Source organism: Myotis myotis, unplaced genomic scaffold (assembly GCF_014108235.1).
Source record: "Myotis myotis isolate mMyoMyo1 unplaced genomic scaffold, mMyoMyo1.p scaffold_m19_p_2, whole genome shotgun sequence".
NCBI lineage: Eukaryota > Metazoa > Chordata > Mammalia > Chiroptera > Vespertilionidae > Myotis > Myotis myotis.
The window spans coordinates 45833834-45852619 of record NW_023416324.1 but is presented as its reverse complement, the minus strand read 5'-3'; the positions used below and the strand labels follow the sequence as shown (position 1 = coordinate 45852619).

Sequence of the window (18786 nt, the reverse complement as noted above, 5' to 3'; positions counted from 1 at the left end):
GACGGGGTTGGGCAGGGGGGAGGGGGGGAGCTAGAAGGGATCAATGGGGGGAAAAGGGGACATATTTAATGTCTTCTACAGTAAAGATTTATTTTTTTAAAAAAGAGGGTAGTTTGTGCACAGCTCAATCTCATTGCTATAGATAGTTCTAAATATTTTTAAATGAACTATTTATATCTATAAAACTCTAATATGCAAATTGTCCCCTTGGGAGTTCAACCCAGAGACCAGGAGTTCGATCGCTTGCTATGACATGCGCTGACCACCAGGAGGCGGTACAGAATGAAGGAAGGCCCTGGCCAACAGCCAGCAACCGGGGAAGGGAGGCCCTGGCCAGCAGCTGGAAGGCTCCAATTGGCCCTGATCACCAGCCAAGCGTAGGGACCCTACCCGTGCACGAATTTCATGTACTGGGCCTCTAGTAAACATATAATTGAGTATATAATCTCCAAAAGTTTTAATGTTGGGTCAAACTTTCTTAATATTAAGGAGGCGAAAATAAAGTTGTTTTTATAAACTCCAGGTAACACAAATATACACAAATATAATACATATTTTGTAGTTCCCTGTTTAGTATCTCAAAATGAAACTCAAAGATAAAATAATCTACATAACACAACATTTTGAAAAATAAGATATATAATGTACCAACTATAATGTAAAAGAGAAGTGAAAGACAAGTTATCTATTTCTATAAAAGGTAAGTGACCGACCATACGTTCGTCTGACTGTCCAACCAACTGACCGGCCGGTACATATAATGTGCACTGGCAATTTAAAAATAAACGTTGACTCGTGCATGCACAATATATATAAAGCTCTCACTGGTGCCAATTGCACACATGTTTTCATCTGTCATTGTCAATCATGAATTTGGTTGGCACTTCTATTATAGAGAAAAGGCAAATAGTGATATTAAAATATTTCTTCTAATTAATCTCCTTTCAATGTGCACGAATCTATGCACCGGTCCACTAGTTTATAATAAAACAATATGCATTTAAATATGTAAATAATCAAGCAGGATTATGTCAGGGAACATTATAAAGTAGTCACATACATGCACTTGTATGTACATTGAATGAGACAGGTGTGTTGTACTGTAATGTCAAATGCAAGTGGTGTCACTTTGGGTAAGTGATGTTCTGAACAAAATTAAGTTCAATCTTTCCTCGATTCACACAGCATTTTTAATCCTGGTAATTTCAGTGTATATATAAAACCAACTTATGTTCTAAGCTCAGAAAATTATAGAAGGTTTTTACTTACCTCTTCAACAAAACATTTGAAAGTTGCACAAAACATGAGATAATTTGACATGGGACAGAATAATCTGGAACATTCCAGTACATTGAGCATTTCTGGTGTCTGCCCAGTGAATGCATATTTCCAGTTTCCCACAAGAAGTAGTACCATGCCCATTTGCGAACCACCAGCTTACCCAGGCTCTAAAACCAGCTTTATCACATACTAGCTGTGAAACCAAAAAAAATCACACAGCCATTTTACAGATCACCCAGCCAAAATATCACTTCCTCAACCCACACAGTCATAAGGAGCAATAACAAAAAAAAACCCTGGGAAGAATCTGAGTTCTCTAAAAGTATCACAGTAGATGTGATGGTTAAAAAAACACACAATGTCTTTGGACTTCCTTACACTTATTTTATTTTGAATTACAGACTTGGATATGAACACCAGAGTCTTTTTAATATTTAGGGCCTAAAAGTCTGGATCTGACCATCTTCAAACTTTCAAACAGACTCTATAATAAAATTCAATAAAATAATCACATTATTTCAGGAACCACTAACATAGACCAATGCTCTAATCCTCATTTTAACACATTAAAATATGCTATAGATAACTTCATTTGCTTACAAAATGTCATGTTTGTTATTTTGAGATAAAATATAGAAAAACAGCAGAAAAATCAAAAGAACTATTTGTCCTGAAACCTTGTAGAAAAAAAAATTTCCACCCAAATTTTCAAATTCTCCACTCCTATCCTTTCATAGCTGTTTCTAAAACTTTGTTGTATAAAATACTCAGAGAACTTACTAAATAAAAGAAAAATTTGGAGCTGGACTTAAGATGTTTTTGCAAATAAACACAATCTAGAAAATTAGTCAAAAACTATCATTCTCTAAGGTTCACATTTCCCTTTTATAACAAGTAAATTAATTCTAATAATAAATGATGTTGAAAATTTTATTCAAAATTCTGCAAGTAGCCATGCTATTTATTCTCAAGCCTTGTCTACCATGTGAATGAATGGTTTTGGAGATAAAATGGTCTGGGTTTGAATCCTGGCTCTGCTACTTACCAGCTGAATCCCTGTACACAATTCTTAATCCATTTTTTTACATATAAAATACCCCCTACCTATCAATGTTGTGACAATATGTAAAGCTCTTTGCAGACAGCTTTTCATGTACTAGTTGTTAGTTAAATAGAAGCTATGCTATCTAATAAAAGAGGAACATGGTAATTGGCGTACGACCGCTACCCTTCCCATTGGCTAATCAGGGCAATATGCAAATTAACTGCCAGCCAAGATGGCGGCAAGCAGCCAGGCAGCTTGAAACTAACATGAGGCTTGCTTGCTTCAGTGACAGAGGACTCCAACGTTCCCCGCCTGATGCTGCAGGCCTCTGAGCTGCAACTCTAAGCATCTATGTAACAAATATAGAAGCTAAACAAACCCCAGAAACATGTTTTAGTCCGCTGCCGGGCTTCAGCCAGCAGGATCGCAACATTGTAAGCAAAGGCCAGAAACCTACTTTCAGCAGCAGAGGCCTAAGAGCTAGAGCCAAGCCTCAAAGCTAAAGCTGGCCCAGAATAAAAAAGGAAAAAGAAAAAAAGGAGCGGTTGGGAGCTTCAGTCACCCGCCAGCCTGAAAACAGCCCTCAGCCCCTCACCCAGAATGGCCAGGCACCCCAATGGGGACCCCCACCCTGAAGGATGTATGACCAGCTGCAAACAGCCATCAGCCCCTCACCCAGGCTGGCCAGGCACCCCAGTGGGACTCCCACCCTGATCCGGGACACCCTTCAGGGCAAACCAGCCGGCACCCACCCATGCACCAGGCCTCTACCCTATATAGTAAAACGGTAATATGCCTCCCAGCACCAGGATCAGCGGAGCCGAGAGGCCTCCCGGCACCAGGATCAGCGTGACAGGGGGCAGCGCCCAAACCCCCTGATCGCCCTGCGGCTCTGTGCGTGACAGGGGGTGGGGTCACAACCTCCCTATCGGCCCTGCTCTGTTCGTGACAGGGGAAGGCGCCCCAACCTCCTGATCAGCCCTGCTCTGTGCCTGATACGGGGGAGCTCCCCAACCCCCTGATTGCCCTGCGGCTCTGTGTGTGACAGGGTGCGGCGCCCCAACCCCCTGATCGGCCCTGCTCTGTGTGTGATGGGTGCGGCGCCCCAACCCCCCCTCCCCCCCCACACACACAGGCCCTGGCTCTGTGTGTGACAGGGTAGAGCCATAACCTCCCCATTGGCCCTGCCCTGAGTGTGAGAGTGGCAGCACCCCAACCCCCTGATCGGCCCCGCTCTGTGGGTGATAGAAGGCAGTGCCCCAACCCCCCCCCCCCCCACGGGCCCTGCTCTGTGTGTGATGGGGTAGAGCCATAACCTCCCCATCGGCCCTGCCCTGAGTGTGACAGTGGCGGCACCCCAACCCCCTGATCTGCCCTGCTCTGTGTGTGACAGGGGGCGGTACCCCAACTCCCCTATCGGCCCTACTCTGTGAATGACAGGGGGGAGTTCCTCAACCCCCTGACGGGCCCTGCTCTGTGCGTGACAGAGGGGAGTTCCCCAAACCCCTGATGGGCCCTGCTGTGTGCATGACACAGTAAGGAGCCCCAACCCCCCTGATGGGCCCTGCTCTGTGCGTGACAGGGGGTGGAGCCACAACCTCCCCATCGACCCTGCCTTGAGTGTGACAGGGGGCGGTGCCCCAACCCCCCAATCGGCCCTACCCTGAGCATGACTGAGGGTGGCATCGAAACCTCCCAATCCGCCCTGCTCTATGCATGACAGGGGGCGGTGCCCCAACTCCCCAATCGGCCCTGCTCTGAGCCCGACCAGGGGCTGCACCTAGGGATTGGGCCTGCCCTCTGCCACCCGGGAGCAGGCCTAAGCCAGCAGGGCGTTATCTCCCGAGGGGTCCCAGACTGTGAGAGGGCACAGGCCAGGCTGAGGGACCCCCCCCTTCCCCCCAAGTGCACAAATTTTTGTGCACCGGGCCTCTAGTGGTTATTATAACTAGCTGTCATGTTTACTAATACCTGCTTATTAACTCATTCAACTATTTTCTTCTTAGTGGCCTTATACAATTTTTTTTTTCTGGCTTATAAAGCCTTTTGAAGTATGCGGGGTAAATGTTACACAATGTCTCTTGTATAAAACAGCCTCAGCCCAGTCAGTGTGGCTCAGTAGTTGAACGAGGAGGTCATGGTTCGATTACCAGCCAGGGCACATGCCCAGGGTTGCAAGCTCAGTCCCCCGTAGAGGGCTTGCAGGAGGCAGCTGATAAATGATTCTCTCTCATCACTGATGTTTCTATCCCTCTCTCCCTCTCCCTTCTTCTCTGAAATCAATAAAAATACACTTTAAAAAAGAAAATTCTTTAAAAAAATAAAAAAGACAGCCTTGCCCAACTGTCTTAGAACATATACCAAAAATAGGACAAAGAATGACATTTATTAAACTACAATTTAACATTTACTGAACACTAGTCATGTGATGGTAGCTTATAAAAATTCAGTTTCTCCTACCAACATCCTGAGTATTTATTTGCCTCTGTCTACCTCTTTAAAAATTCACAACATTTTAATAGTTTTTCTGTAGTACTTTTCAGCACAAAGACTCTAATTTTTAGTATATTTATGTTTCTTCTTTTTTATATAGCTCTCTCTTTTTTTAAATTTCTTTATTGGTTAAGGTATTACAAATGTGTCCTCATCCCCCATTAACCCCCAACCTCCCTAGTATATTTATGTTTCATATTCAGGTCTCCAACTGATTCTTTGCAACCTACAAAGAGTTCTCATGGTATGGATAGCATGATCATACCCGCTCTTCAACATGCACACACACAAACATACACACACCCCACATCGCATCACATTCTCAGCTGGTCTCTGTCAACACTTAACCACCTCCCAGCCTGAAAGAATTCTTTCATCTCTAAGAAATTAGCTAGGAAGAGGTTTGGGGGAAAAAATAATTTATAACCTGTTTGGGGGCTTATACACCCTTTGAAAATCTGAAGAAAACTATAAATATTCTCGTATATAAGCAAAAAGGACATGCATATAAAATTGCATTTCACAGACTCCTTGCAAACCAAATTAAAGAAGTTATGATTTATTTCAGTCTTTCTCCTTTTGACTTAGTGAGGATTCACAGTGGGAAATAGAACCTGACATCAATATAGCCCATACTTACCTACCAAAACAAACGTAAATATCTAAAACAGAAGTTTCCGGCCGAAACCGGTTTGGCTCAGTGGATAGAGCGTCGGCCTACGGACTGAAAGGTCCCAGGTTCAATTCCGGTCAAGGGCATGTACCTGGGTTGCGGGCATATCCCCAGTGGGAGATGTGCAGGAGGCAGCTGATCGATGTTTCTCTCTCATCGATGCTTCTAACTCTCTGTCTCTCTCCCTTCCTCTCTGTAAAAAATCAATAAAATATATTTTAAAAAATAAAATAAAATAAAAATAAAATAAAATAAAATAAAACAGAAGTTTCCGGAAACAATATTTACCCTTACCATGTGCAATGGTTTCTACCATTTTGTATTCAATTTCATCTTTCTAAATGTTGCCTGAGGCTCACTAAATGGCTTTCTTACTGCCCACAATCTGAAGAACAGTGAGCTGGTCTAACATTTCTCCATTTTTGAAATAAGGAAACTGAGATCCAAAAAAACAAAGTCCTAGGTCACGAATGAGTTTGTGGCGGAACAAGCCAGAAACCTAACTATTCTGACTCCCAACCAAAGGCTCCTTTCGAAACAAAGTGAAACAAAAGTTCCAAATACCAACTCACTTCCGAAAAGCAGCTGGGATCCCAAACTGGAAACATGCTGTTACACTGGGAAACTGTGTAACCGCTTCTACTCCAGCCCATGGTGAATATTAACCACAACCACAGCCTCCAATTCAGACAGCCTTAATTATTTTTCGAAATCATGCCACTGGCCTAGCATGACATGGCATATAAACAAATTTGTTCTTTCTAGTAACCCTTTCTCCAGCCACTGAAAACAACACAGGAAAAGCCAGCGTTCTTCTCGAGTTCATTTAAAATAGTTCTCTTACACAGGCACAGGTTTTGTCTGTCAGAGGCTGGCTTAGAAACAGCAGTGGATAGGCCCTCTTCCCACTTACCAGGCCCATGCATAGCTGTTTTCTTCCCGGCTAAGGCTGCTTCATTAAAATTTTAACATCTAAACCACATGGATCAATACGTGGATATGAATGACCCAGAGACTACTAGATGGTACTACTACCAACAGCACCTACCCCAGCCCTCTTTTGAGCCTGGATTACTGACAGTGGGGTGGCTAAGAGCCTGCACTACAAACAGCTTGGTAGCTTAAAATACCCGTCTCCTAGCTGACATCAGACTGTGTATGGTGTGTGTGTGTGTGTGTGTGTGTGTGTTATGGTTTTGTTTTCTTTTCTTATTTTTAATTTGGAATCTTATAACAAGCCAGAGACAGTGGCTGGGGACTGGTCAGGAGGCCAAACCCGAGACCCTGCGCACAGGAAGGAGGCGTTTGGGGGCCGCTGTCCTTGCACGGATCACCCAAATAACTTCACTAGGCTGCCAGCAACCTGCTTGTGCGCCGCCTCCACCTGCCACCCAAGCCTGGTCCCCAGGGCAAAGTGCCGGGTCTCCTTAATGCAGACGGCACAGGGAGAAGAGAGTCTTGTGCAAATGGATGAGCAGTGGCTCCCGGGAGAGAATCGCGAAAGCGCGGAGGGGGGTTGGGGGGGAGGCAGGCAAACCCTAAAATTAGCGCTCAGGAAGCAGCGGCAGGGCACCAACGCGCAGAGATGGCGTCCTCTGCTCGGCGGCCACCCGGGAGCTACCCGGGAGCCCGCAGCCCCTGCGCCTGCCTCCGGCACCCGCTCCAGGAGCTGGACCAACGCAGCAGAAAGGGAGGGCTCTGTCCTGGAAACAGGATCAGGGAGCACGAGGAGCCTCCTGAGACCTTGGGGTCTATCGCTCCTCCCCCAACTGCGGCAGCAATTTTAAGCAGCCTCAGAATTTAAAACCGTTTCTCTCTTCCACCAAACCTCCGAGGGAATTAGAGTGACAGGGGGTGGGGGGGATGTTAACATGCTGATGATCTAGGGGGTGGAGGCTGGCGGAGTGGGGGGAGTCTGCATCCGAATTTCTCTCTGCAAGGTAAACAGTTCTGAAGGTCAGGGAAAGCGCCCCATTGGGCGCTCCTAAAAAGATTAATGTTCAGTAAGGGCTCCCCAGGCATCGCAAACTACGTAAGTCCAAAGTATATCAGCTATTCCAACTCCAATAACGCACTGAAAACCTACACATTAACTATTGTGAACACTATAAATTTAATATATAAAATTACCAAACACAATATAAAATTACCAAAACCCTGAGAGCTGACAGAAGAAATCTGTGAGATGGAAACGTGTTCCTCAGCTAAGCTTAAATGAAGAATGCAAAAATAAGGTTTTTAGTCGCACAAGAATGGAAAATTGAATAACACACTATTTGGAAGCCCAAGGCCAGTCGTTTTAATTTTTGTATAATTTTTTAGAAGCTGGTTTTTTTAAAAAGTCATGTTTATTATGTAACGAGGAATGTTAAAATGATATGTGCACAGTGATGCTACACTAGTCACTAATACACACCAAACACGTCCGTGGAGGGCAATCGCATCTCTCGCATCTTTCTGACTCCCCTCTGCAGTGGGCCCTTACCTTTATTTTCAGAATCTCTCATCCTCTCCTTCCTCCCTCTGCTGCAAACGGGCAGGAAAGTCCAGCTGATTCTCCAACCCTGACTTTCGATTTGTCATTCACAGACAGGCGGCGGTCTCAGGGGCGAAGTCCCTCAACAGAGGAGCACGGGGCTCTGGTAACTGCATGCAAGTCAGTGTGCGGGGTTATAATTTTGCTTATGCTGGAGCGGAAAGGCCAGGGATGAAGGCAGACGTAAACACAACTTCCAAAACATGGCATGGAATCGGATCTGGAGCCTAGGCATGCCTTTCCTTCCCTGAGGTTAGGGAACCAGCCCTTTCGCACCTCCTTGTCTCTGGAGAGATGTGGTCCAAGTTCACAGGGGAATGTCTGTGCGGTGCACCGGGCTTACTTTCAAATAGAGATCTTAACTGTGGAGGGGGGTTAAGACCCCTGCACCTTGTTTCCTCCTACATATTCACTCATTCAATATTTACCTCTCTGTGGACCAGGCTCATACAGGGGACTAGCCTCTGTCCTCACTCAAGCTGCTCACAGACATTACAATAGAAGCATACAGTACGATACAATGACCTATGAATGCTGCATGGACACGGTTACTGAACCCACTTCACCCTGATGTAAGCTGATACTCAAGGAGGCTTTAGTGACTGGTTTTAAGCCACTGAATCACTGAGCCAGAAATGGGTATGAGGAACCCAGATCATGCGTCCCCTCTGTTAGAGGGCAAGGAAGTTTTGAGTGAATCTTTCAATCGTCCAATTCAAGCTTACTTTCCATCATTACACAGCTCAGATTCCTTCCTTCCTTCCTTCCTTCCTCCCTTCCTTCCTTCCTTCCTTCCTTCCTTCCTTCCTTCCTTCTTCTCTCCCTTTTCCCCTCTTCTCCTTCCTACCAAATGGTATTTGGGCCAGGCACTAGTCTACTGGTTAGGAACCCAGGAATACAAAAAGCAGACCAAGTCCCTGCTCTCATGGCTATTACACTCTGGTGGGAGGATTCAAACAGACACTAAATAAGCCAATTTAAGCATATAATGAATGTCAATGACTAATATGAAGAAAAATGAAGCATGATTATGAGGGAGCAGAAGTGCCATTTTTTATAAAGTGGCCAGAGGAGTTGATATTTAACTTATTTTATGAAAATTGGTTAGGATCATTATGGTCCCTTCCAAATATCTTCACTCTGAAATTGTTTTTTAAGTTTGGGATCCTCATAAACTCCTCTGCTCCCAGTGCACTCACTGATGGGTGCTGTTTATTCCCCATTATACAGATTGGTAAACTGATATCCAAAAAGATTAACTGACCCAATTGAGGGCCTCACTAAGATGGATGATGGGCAACAAAAAGAAATATAGCTGCCTATTGCTCTCACACCCAGAAATTGCTGGGTTAACTATAATACTGATGTGGAAAATTTGCTGGAGTAGGAGTTAAGGCAGGAGCATTGAAGGCCGATCTCTACCACTATTAACTGAGTGGTTTAGGGCAGATGGCTTAGCCGCTCTGGCACGAGTTTCCTCATCTGTAATGAGAGGCTAATCATGCCTGCCTCTGTATGTACCAGGCTGTTCAGAAGATCAGAAGGGAAAACAGATGTGATACTTTGTAACTAAGCACTATATAAATATAATACACAATTATCAACATGCTTGGGCACACTTGTAAGAACTAATTGTTAGTGTTCACTAGTTCATTACTACAGTCAAATATAGCTATAGAATGAAAGCTATCATTGGCACTAGAGTTTTTGGAGTTGGTTTCTAGCTGCCACAATTTAAGGTTCCCTGAAATTTGGGGGAAATCATAATTATTTAATTTTTGCTCCCCTCTCTCCTTGCAGTGGATAATACTTTTATGCACTTCTCTGACAACATAAGACCAATGAAGAAAACCGACCTTCATTAAAATTCCTTGCTGCTACCAAATGAGCCGTGTTGGCCCATAAGTCATGTCAAAGGAACAGGCATCTCTGGCTCCAAGGACCAAGTCCAGCACAGCCTAAACATGCCTAGCAGGACCACCTTTAGAGGCTGAGAGGGTTAGGGAAGAAGTAGGTGGTGAGAAGCCACCATTCATTCACCCTTTCACTCAATAAATATTCATTGTGCCAGGCACCGCTCTGAACACTGGCAATAACATAGTGCTGAACAAAACATTCTCTGTCCTCAAAGAGCTGTGGTCTCAGGGCCAGAGGGTTCCAGAAGGTATGCTGATGTACTGAACTCGGAAGAGGAGTGCCAAGGCCTGGGCCTGAGTAGGGAGGCAGGAGCTCTAAAGCAGAAGAGACTCAATTCAGACATGGGTTCTGCCACTTACTGGCCCCTAGAGTAAGCGGAGACATGTTCTTGCAGCTCTCTAATTCTCTATTTTCTAGTGAAGTAATAATGGTACCTACCTGCTAGGCTTGGGTGAGGCTCAAACGAGTTAATGCCAGTAAAGTACATAACACACAGCCTGACACATAAAGTAAGGGCTCCACAAATGCTCTGAGACTAATATTAGTACCTTGTGACCTGGATCAAGTTTACTCCTCTGCACCTCAGTTTCCTCATAAAATGCAGAAAATAATAACTAGCCGGTGCTATTGTGAGAATTACAAATCAGGAATAATATAAAGCCCTTGACATAAAGGAGTAGCTCGCCCCCTGCCAGCCTCACTCCAGGCCCTTTTTAATCAAGCAGGCTTCCCAGGAAAAAAGACTAAGGCTGGGGAGTCAGAAAGTGTGAGAAGGGTGGCTATTTATATTAAAGGGGAAGTAATTTTTTTTTTTAGAGTGTGGTGCATTTTGCACAACATTGCATTTTGAAAAGTTTCAAACATAAAAAGGTTGGAAGAGCCCAGTCGGAGTGGCTCCCGTCCCATGCACCAACCGAAAGGCTGCCGGGTCAATTCCTGGTACAGGGCACATTCCGGGGTTATGGGTTTGATCCCCAGTCAGGGAGTGTATGAAGGCAACTGATCAATGTTTCTTTTTCTCTCCCTCCCTCCTTCCCTCCCTCTTCCACTCCCTGTCTCTAAGCATGTCCTTGGGTGAGGATTGGGGCGGGGGGTGGGGGGGGGAGTTGGAAGAATTGCATGGTGAACTGCATCTTTAAGCACATTTTGCTGTATTTTCTTTATTGCATATCTGTCCATCTCTCTATCCATCCTTAATTGATAGTTTATTTTAAAAATTAAGTTGAAAGAGGTTTGAAGACCTCTTCAAATAAAAAGAAACTTTACTTTCCTCCTGACACAATATTTACAGACCTCCTGATTCTGTGGCCATTCCAAGCCAAGCCAGGTAAATTCTCAAAAGCTGTCAAGCCCCACAGTAACCCTAAGGCCACACCCAGTTGAGGGACAAGGATGGACTCGAGCATTGGAGCTTTCCAGAACAAGGCAATGTCTCTGGCAGGCCTCATACTTCAATAAACAGGTACCAAGGGCCATTATAAACATGCAGTAATGAAAATGATGCTCCATCTCATTGACCGGGTTTAGGGAAAGCTCCAGGTGGGCTCCCCTGGCCACCAAGTCCGCTCACTGCTCCGCACAGGCCTGGTCTTGTTAGATGCCACTTCTGAGTCACTAGGCTGGTGAGTCATGCCCAGCAGGGGAGGCCATCTTGAGAGCAGAACCAAAGAGCATTTTTAAGAACAATCAGTGGGGCCCTGAATTGAAAGAGAACAGGCTTTTTATTGTCCCAGGCCCCCCAAAAAATTCTTTTTGCAAGAAAAAAACACACACAAAAACACTGCTGTAATATTGTGAGTTAAACTTCCCAGTTGTACAATTTAATTTGAAGAAAAAATGAGCAAAAAAGAAGAAGGGGGGAAAAAAGCTTTTCTATCCCCTTAGAAATTTGAGAGCAAAAGAAATTTGGAGGTTGTGTCCCAAATTGGGCAGATCTAATGAGCTTCCACTTGCCTAGAGCCTCTCCTAGCTTGGTCATTCATTCCCAAAACACGTAGGGTGGGGTGACAGGAGGGTAGCTTCACCTGAACCGCTTCATGTGGCCGTCTTCCATTAAGCCAAGCCCCTGTCTGGTTTGCTCAGAGCATCTAAGTGGCCATAAAAGAGGCGTGAGGGAAAATTGCCTACTGGTGGGTGGCGGTTTGTAAGTAGAGTCAGGGCAGAAGGGGGCGGCACAACTACAAGGAAAGCTCCGCAAGCTCTCAAGAAGCCAGGCCACAAGACAAGGGAAAGGGAGATGATCTATGAAGCACCTACTGTGCTTCAGGCAATCTTTTTATCATCATCACACATTAATTGAGAACTAATTATTTCCAAGTATTATCTTTAAGGCAAGGACTTTCACAGCACACTGCCTGGGTTTGAAGTCCAGCTCACTAGTTGTGTAACTTTTGTGTAACTCTGAAAATGTTACTTAGCCTGCAAGCGTGGCTCAGTGGTTGAGCACTGACCTATGAACCAGGAGGTCATGGTTCAAGTCCCAGTCAGAGCACATGTCCGGGTTGTGGACTTGACACCCAGGATGGGCACTACCGGAGGCAGCCATTGGATGATTTTCTCTCATCAATTATATTTCATCTCTCTCTTTCTCTCTGAAATCAATAAAAGGACGTTAAAAAAGGAAAATAAAACGTTACTTAACCTCTCTGTGCTCTGGTTTTCTCAACTGTAAAATAGATATTGTAAAACAGGGTTTTTGTAGAAATTAAATAAAATTAAAATATGCACTGGTTTAGGACAGTGCACAGTTAGATATATTTTTAAATTGTTTGGACATATAAGCCAGCAATGGCTGTTACATAGTAAGCGGTGCATACATATTAATTCTTGCCATTCCATCTTTTTAGATGAGAAAAAAGAGGCAAGGAAACTTGCCAAAGGACATACAGCTAAAAAGTAGTAGATCTGGGATTCTCCCTGTCATTTCTTTCTCACCGCAATCCCAGGAGGGAGATACCACTTCCTTTTATTGAGAAGAGGTGGGAAGCTCGACAGGGGCCTAGTGACTTGCTCATGTCACAATGGCAAATGGGAGAGTTCAGATTTAAAACCCACACCTGCTGACTTTAAAGCCGTGGCACATCCCACCAGGCCAGCGGTTCTCCAACTTTAGCACAGGTCAGAATTCCTGCCGGGCTCATTAGAACAGATTGCTGGGCCCCACTTCCAAAGTTTCTGATTCAGTATTAGGGTGGGGCCAATAGTTTGCATTTCTAACCAATTCCTGGTGATGTAGATGAGGCTGGCTCAGAGACCACACTGGGAAAACTACTGCTCTATGGTCATGCACCAGAATGGAGACCAGGTACTAGAAGAAGGGATGGGGCCTAAAGATTATAGTCAACAAGGTTTTCCCACTCTGGCAGTGCCAGTTACTTCAAGAGCCTAGAAAATATACCATGTATTTACATAGCCTTTCATATTTATGATCCCATTTGATCTTTCCAATATCATTATTTCCATTCAATGTGATCTGTTTTTAGAGACACGTGGCCAGAAAATGGCAGTGGGGGACCAAACCACAGATCACCTGGCAGGTGTTCTGTCCTCTTCTCCAACTAACTTGTCCTGGGGAGCATTAGTGCCGACAGAGACTGACTCCAGTTCCAATCTGTGTCTTCCCAGGGAATATCACAGGGAATATTGCTCAGGAAAGGGCCCTTCACCCCAGCAGGACTTGGAGGAGGTAATTTCTAATTGAAGGATCTCAGAACCCATTTTACACCATGGCTTCAGGGCTAGGCAAATCTCCTGCTCACAAAATCCTTCCACCAGCTGTTTGCTCCCTTTTCTATCACCTAAAAGCTTCGATATTTGACTAAAATACATTTTTTTGAAAAGGATGGAAGCACGTGGGGAGTAAATTTCCACTGGGCACAGCTTGCTCACATTCCCATTTGGAACCACTTGCACTGTTAGATATATTTTGAAGTTCTTAATAGAAGCCAGTAAATGATTAGTGTCCAGAATATTGAAAGAATTCCTAAGTGGGTAAGGAAAAGACAAATTACCGAAGGAAAAAAAAATAGGAAAAGACATGAGCAGGCATTTCAGAGAGGATCACACAAGGCCGATGTGAAAAATCTTCAGCTTCATTATTCATCAAGGAAATTCAATATGAAACCATGCAGTACCATTTCACGCACAACAAATTGACAAGCATTGAAAAGTTGGAAAGTACTCAGTATTAACAAGGAAGCAGGGAGTCAGGACTCTCATACACTACTGAAGGGAAGTAAAAATATACTGAGGTAAACTTAACAACATCTTTCAAAATTAAAGAAGTATATACCTTTTAACCCAGTTAACTATCCTTCTAGGTATTTATCCTATACTTACAATGTTTGAATTGTTACTCATTCTCTTTGGAGATATAGAAGGTGTCCAAAAAAAAAAAAAAAACATATACACACACTTTGAATAATGATAAAGGCAGTGTTCATTAAGATACATTTCATTTTCAAAATTGTTAAAGTGTGTATACATTTTGGAGGGACACCATGTATGTATCCCTAGAGGATTCATTCATTACAAACTTATGTATTGAATGTCTGCTCTGGTCCAGGACAGTGTTAGGCTGAAAAGATGTCAAGAGTCCCCAAAAGGTATGTTACTTCTCACAGAACTGCAGCCTTCTGTGAAAAAAAAAAAAAAAAGTGGGAAAAAGGAATGGTGGTATGGAAGGCCTTCTCGTTGGCCCAGTAGGGATAGCTGCCCCAGTGGAATTCCCAGCCATGGTTTTTCCCACAGCCCATTGAACTTTCCAGCCCCACGGCTGAACATATTTGGGATATGATCATATGGGGGAAGATCTGAAGTAATGTTAATAAAAATAACCACCACCTTGTCAGCCACTATGAACAAGGCATTTTATATACATAAACTCATTTAATCATCACAGTAACATGATGACATAGGCATCAGCACCCTTCATTTACATGTGATATATAAAGGAGTTTTAGATTTACAAAGATTTAGTACCCTTCCCAAGGTCACACAGCTTATTAATATGTCACTTATTAGTTGCAGATTCAAAGCATAGTCTGTTTGATACTAAAGAATGTGATTTTATCTAGATGCCCAAAGTGATGGTGACGGCCTCATGATAAATTCAGGCTACCTTTTAAAAAAAATCAAATGAAATTGGAATGTGGATTTCCTTCATTGCATGATTTTTATTAATTTTTAAAAAACATATTTTTACTGATTTCAGAAAGGAAGGGAGAGGGAGAGAAAGATAGAAACATCAATGATGAGAGAGAATCATTGATTGGCTGCCTCCCGCAGGCCCCACACTAGGGACTGAGCCCACAACCTGGGCATGTGCCCTGACTGGGAATTGAACTGTGACCTCCTGGTTCATAGGTCGATGCTCAACCACTGAACCACACCAGCTGGGTGATATTTATTAATTTTACTTCTCCCTTCCGTGAGAAGAGATATTGGAGATGTGGCAGAAAGGGTGCTGTATGGGTACCCATGCCTGAGCCTGCCACTCACCAGTCACATAGCCTCCTGCATGTTATTCTATCTTTTGTTTCATCTTCCTCATCTGTAAATGGGAAAAATAAATCATCTTCCCTCCCTTCTGGGGTGTTGTCAAGATCTAAACACGATTTTGTGGTTGACCTATTCTGTAAACTGTAACATATCTTATGACATAGACATTATAATGACCTCATCTCCAGGCTGTACAAGGGATGGGGACATAGAGAAATGTAGTGAGCAGCCAAGATCCTAACTCAGGAAAGAGAGGTATAGCACAGCAATGGGCAAACTCTAGGAGAGGAACACAGGGAGAGAGGAGAGGTTGGCTGCATATACAGTATAGAACTGGTTTTAAAAATTATAAATCTAGGCCCTGGCTCGTTTTGCTCAGTGGATAGAACGCCTGCCTACAGACTGAAGGGTCCCAGATTCAATTCCAGTCAAAGGTACATGCCTGGGTTGCAGGCTCGATCCCCGGTAGGGGGCGTGCAGGAGGCAGCCCATCAGTGATTCTCTCTCATCATTGATGTTTCTATCTCTCCCTCTCCCTTCCTCTCTGAAATTAATAAGAAAATATATTTTAAAAAATAAAATAAATGAAAACTTGTCCATTTTCTCCTAAAAAAAATTATAAAGCTGCTCTAGCTGGTTTGGCTCAGTGGATAGAGCATCGGCTTGTAGACTGAAGGGTCCCATGTTTGATTTCTGTCTAGGGCACATGCCCAGGTTGTGGGCTTGATCCCTATTGGGATCAGGAGGCAGCCGATCAATGATTCTCTCACATCATTGATGTTTCTCTCTCTCTCTCTCTCCCTTTCCCTTCCTCTCTAAAATCAATGAAAAATATATTTTTAAAAAATTATAAAACTAGGAAACTTACTGTAACTTAATTTAGCACAGTGGCAATATCCATTTAGTCCTCTTCTGAAAATACTGTCACACACCTGGAACAACACTAGGAATGTGCTTATCACTCAAGGAATACTTGTTGCAGTTCCCAATCTATTCAACTACTCAGGCAAGCGAAAGAAACAGGTGGTTAGCCTTCAGCCCTAAGTTTCAGCAACAGTTCTGGATGCCAGTGGGGAAGGAGCTTAACTGGTGTATCAACGAAAGTACTCACACATCCTGTGAAAGCCACCAGAGGACAATGCCAAGCCCCCACCCCCACCCCCAGCTACCAACAAGAGAAAAGCTTGTTTCTAATGCAATAAATATCTGAAAGACAATCATTGCTGCTCTTTGTCAAATTTATTTGTAGAATGCTTACTACGTGCCAGCACTTCACATTTATTGACTCATTAATTCATTTTATCCTCAAAACAACCCGCGGGGCGAGAGGGTGACAACCACAGCATCCACAGGGCTCTGGAGCAATCCAGTGTCTGCCCCGGTTCAGATCGGCCATTTTAGAAATCACGGCATGTGGGTGTCTCTGAAGAAGAATCCTGAGATGATGGAAACAGATGAAAAGGACAAGATAGGACACACAGGCAAACACACACATGCAAACAGGTATCTACAAAGTTCCAAACCCTCGCTTAGCCTAAGGAGGAATGCAGAGATGAAACCGATGGGAACCTGTCACGTGGAATCTATAATACCAGATGAACAGCAACACATGCCGGATGCGTGATGAGATGATAAAAGAGGGGTTACAGGTGGCAGGAACCCCAGGAAAGGCTTCACGGGTTAGTCTTGACAGGTGGGTAGGAACAGGCCATTGCAGATAGAAAGGAGGCAGTGTGTGAGCCAGCAGCTCATGTCATGTCCCTGCAGAGAAGACTTTAATGGCTTCCAAACACCTCATCATGGCCTACCCAGACCCTGATCCAGGCCCGGCTTCCCTGGGCACACAGGAACCTTGCCACTAGTTATTCCCTCTGGCCGCACTGCTCTCCCGCGCTCCAAGCTGGAGTAGCTCCTAATCAGACTTCAGGTCTCGACTTCCATTGCCTCAGAGAAAGAGAGCCCTTCCCTATCCACCTGCCATTTCCTCTCTTCCTCTCCAGCTGACTGGGAGGTTTTGATCTGTTTTATATGTGCCGTGGCCCTTTCCCCCTGGAAAAGTAGTTGCACGAGCTGGGGCCTTGCCCCTCTGGCTCACTCAGGCCCTGGCACACAGGGGGGGCAGGATAAAAATTGTAGAACGAATGAATGGAGTGAAATCAGTGACTGAATAAATGGGAGTTAAGGCCCTGGTGAGAACAGGGTGGAATGTGTTTGGGAAATAGTTTATCATAGCCAGAGCTTAGGAGATAAAAAGGAGTCACACCAGACAGCTCGGAAACGGGAGGGTCGGATGGGGAAGGACCTTGAAGGTAGCATTGGGTCCAGATTCATACCCCCAACGGGCACTGCAATGCAGGTGCCTGCCAGGTGCTGGGCGGGAGGAGGCGGGGCGGCGGATGCAAACCTAAGATGTGTCCCCGAAGCACCCTGATTCCTTCCATCCAGCGCCAAATACACAGCCAGCGACTTTTGCGGGCAAGAAGCTGCAAACACCGGAGCCAACGGGAGACGCCTATGGGGCCGAGGGGTGGCGAGGGCGCGGGGACAGTGCCGAGACTGGACCCTGCGCTTGGTCCACCGGCCCCGGGTGAGCTCGGGGACTGGTCTCGTTCCCGCGGCCGAGGGTCGTGGTGCAGCGTCCCCGGCCAGACCTCCTGGCCGCGCCGCCCCCCGTCCGCAGGACCGGGGTCGGAGAACTCGGCCCGAGTTGGGGCCCTGGGTGGCGGGCGCCGGCCGCGCGTAGTAACAGGTCCCCGGGCCGCGCCCACACTCACCCTGCGCCGCCTTGGGAGCCGAGCGCGTCCTCCAGAGCCGCCGGGTAGCCTTCCACGGCCGCAGAGAGGAAAACAGCCGCCGGCTCTTCTTGCCGCCCTGCTCAGTTGCTCCCATCTGTGCGCCCACGCGCCTCCCCGCCGCGCCCGAGGGTCGCCTCCTGCCGCCCCCGCCGCCGCGCGTCTGCCAGGTGCCGGGCCGTCTCCCGGGCAGACGCGGCGGCCGGGGGAGGAGCTTGCGGCCGGGGAGGGGGGAGGGGGGGCCGAGAAGCGGGGGGAGAGAGGGAGATGGAGGAGGGGGGACAGCTGCTGGGGCGGCGCCTGCAGGGTGCGGCCGGCCTGGGCGTGGGAGCTACTCTGATGCGCTAGACTGGGAAGCACTTGGAGCCTGGCCGCCTTGCAGGGGAGGCTGTAGCCGCTCGTCCTTCCTTCAGGAAGTGTCCCTGGAGAACCCAAGTACTGCTACGCATCATTAATTAACAGAAAAACCCCAAGGGCTGTGATTTTGTCCCCAAAACGAAAAAAAATGGAAGCTCCGAGAGTGTCTCTAGTCTGCCCAGAGTCACACAAC

At 45.6% G+C, this 18786-nt stretch overlaps 1 protein-coding gene across 3 annotated transcripts in view; it reads right to left on the bottom strand.

The window, feature by feature from the left end:
• DNAJC6 (DnaJ heat shock protein family (Hsp40) member C6) overlaps nucleotides 1-18448 on the bottom strand; it is a 131321-nt gene extending 112873 nt beyond the window's left edge. Inside the window, exon 1 of one of the 3 annotated variants that reach the window (XM_036348710.1) lies at nucleotides 18219-18448. In XM_036348710.1, coding sequence (XP_036204603.1) covers nucleotides 18219-18333 — 115 coding nt within the window. In that variant the 5' untranslated portion in view covers nucleotides 18334-18448. Of the gene's footprint in view, nucleotides 1-7977; nucleotides 8281-18218 lie in introns of those variants that run through there. The other 2 variants (XM_036348713.1, XM_036348712.1) reach the window with 2 other exon arrangements.
• Nucleotides 18449-18786: the final 338 nt, after the last annotated feature.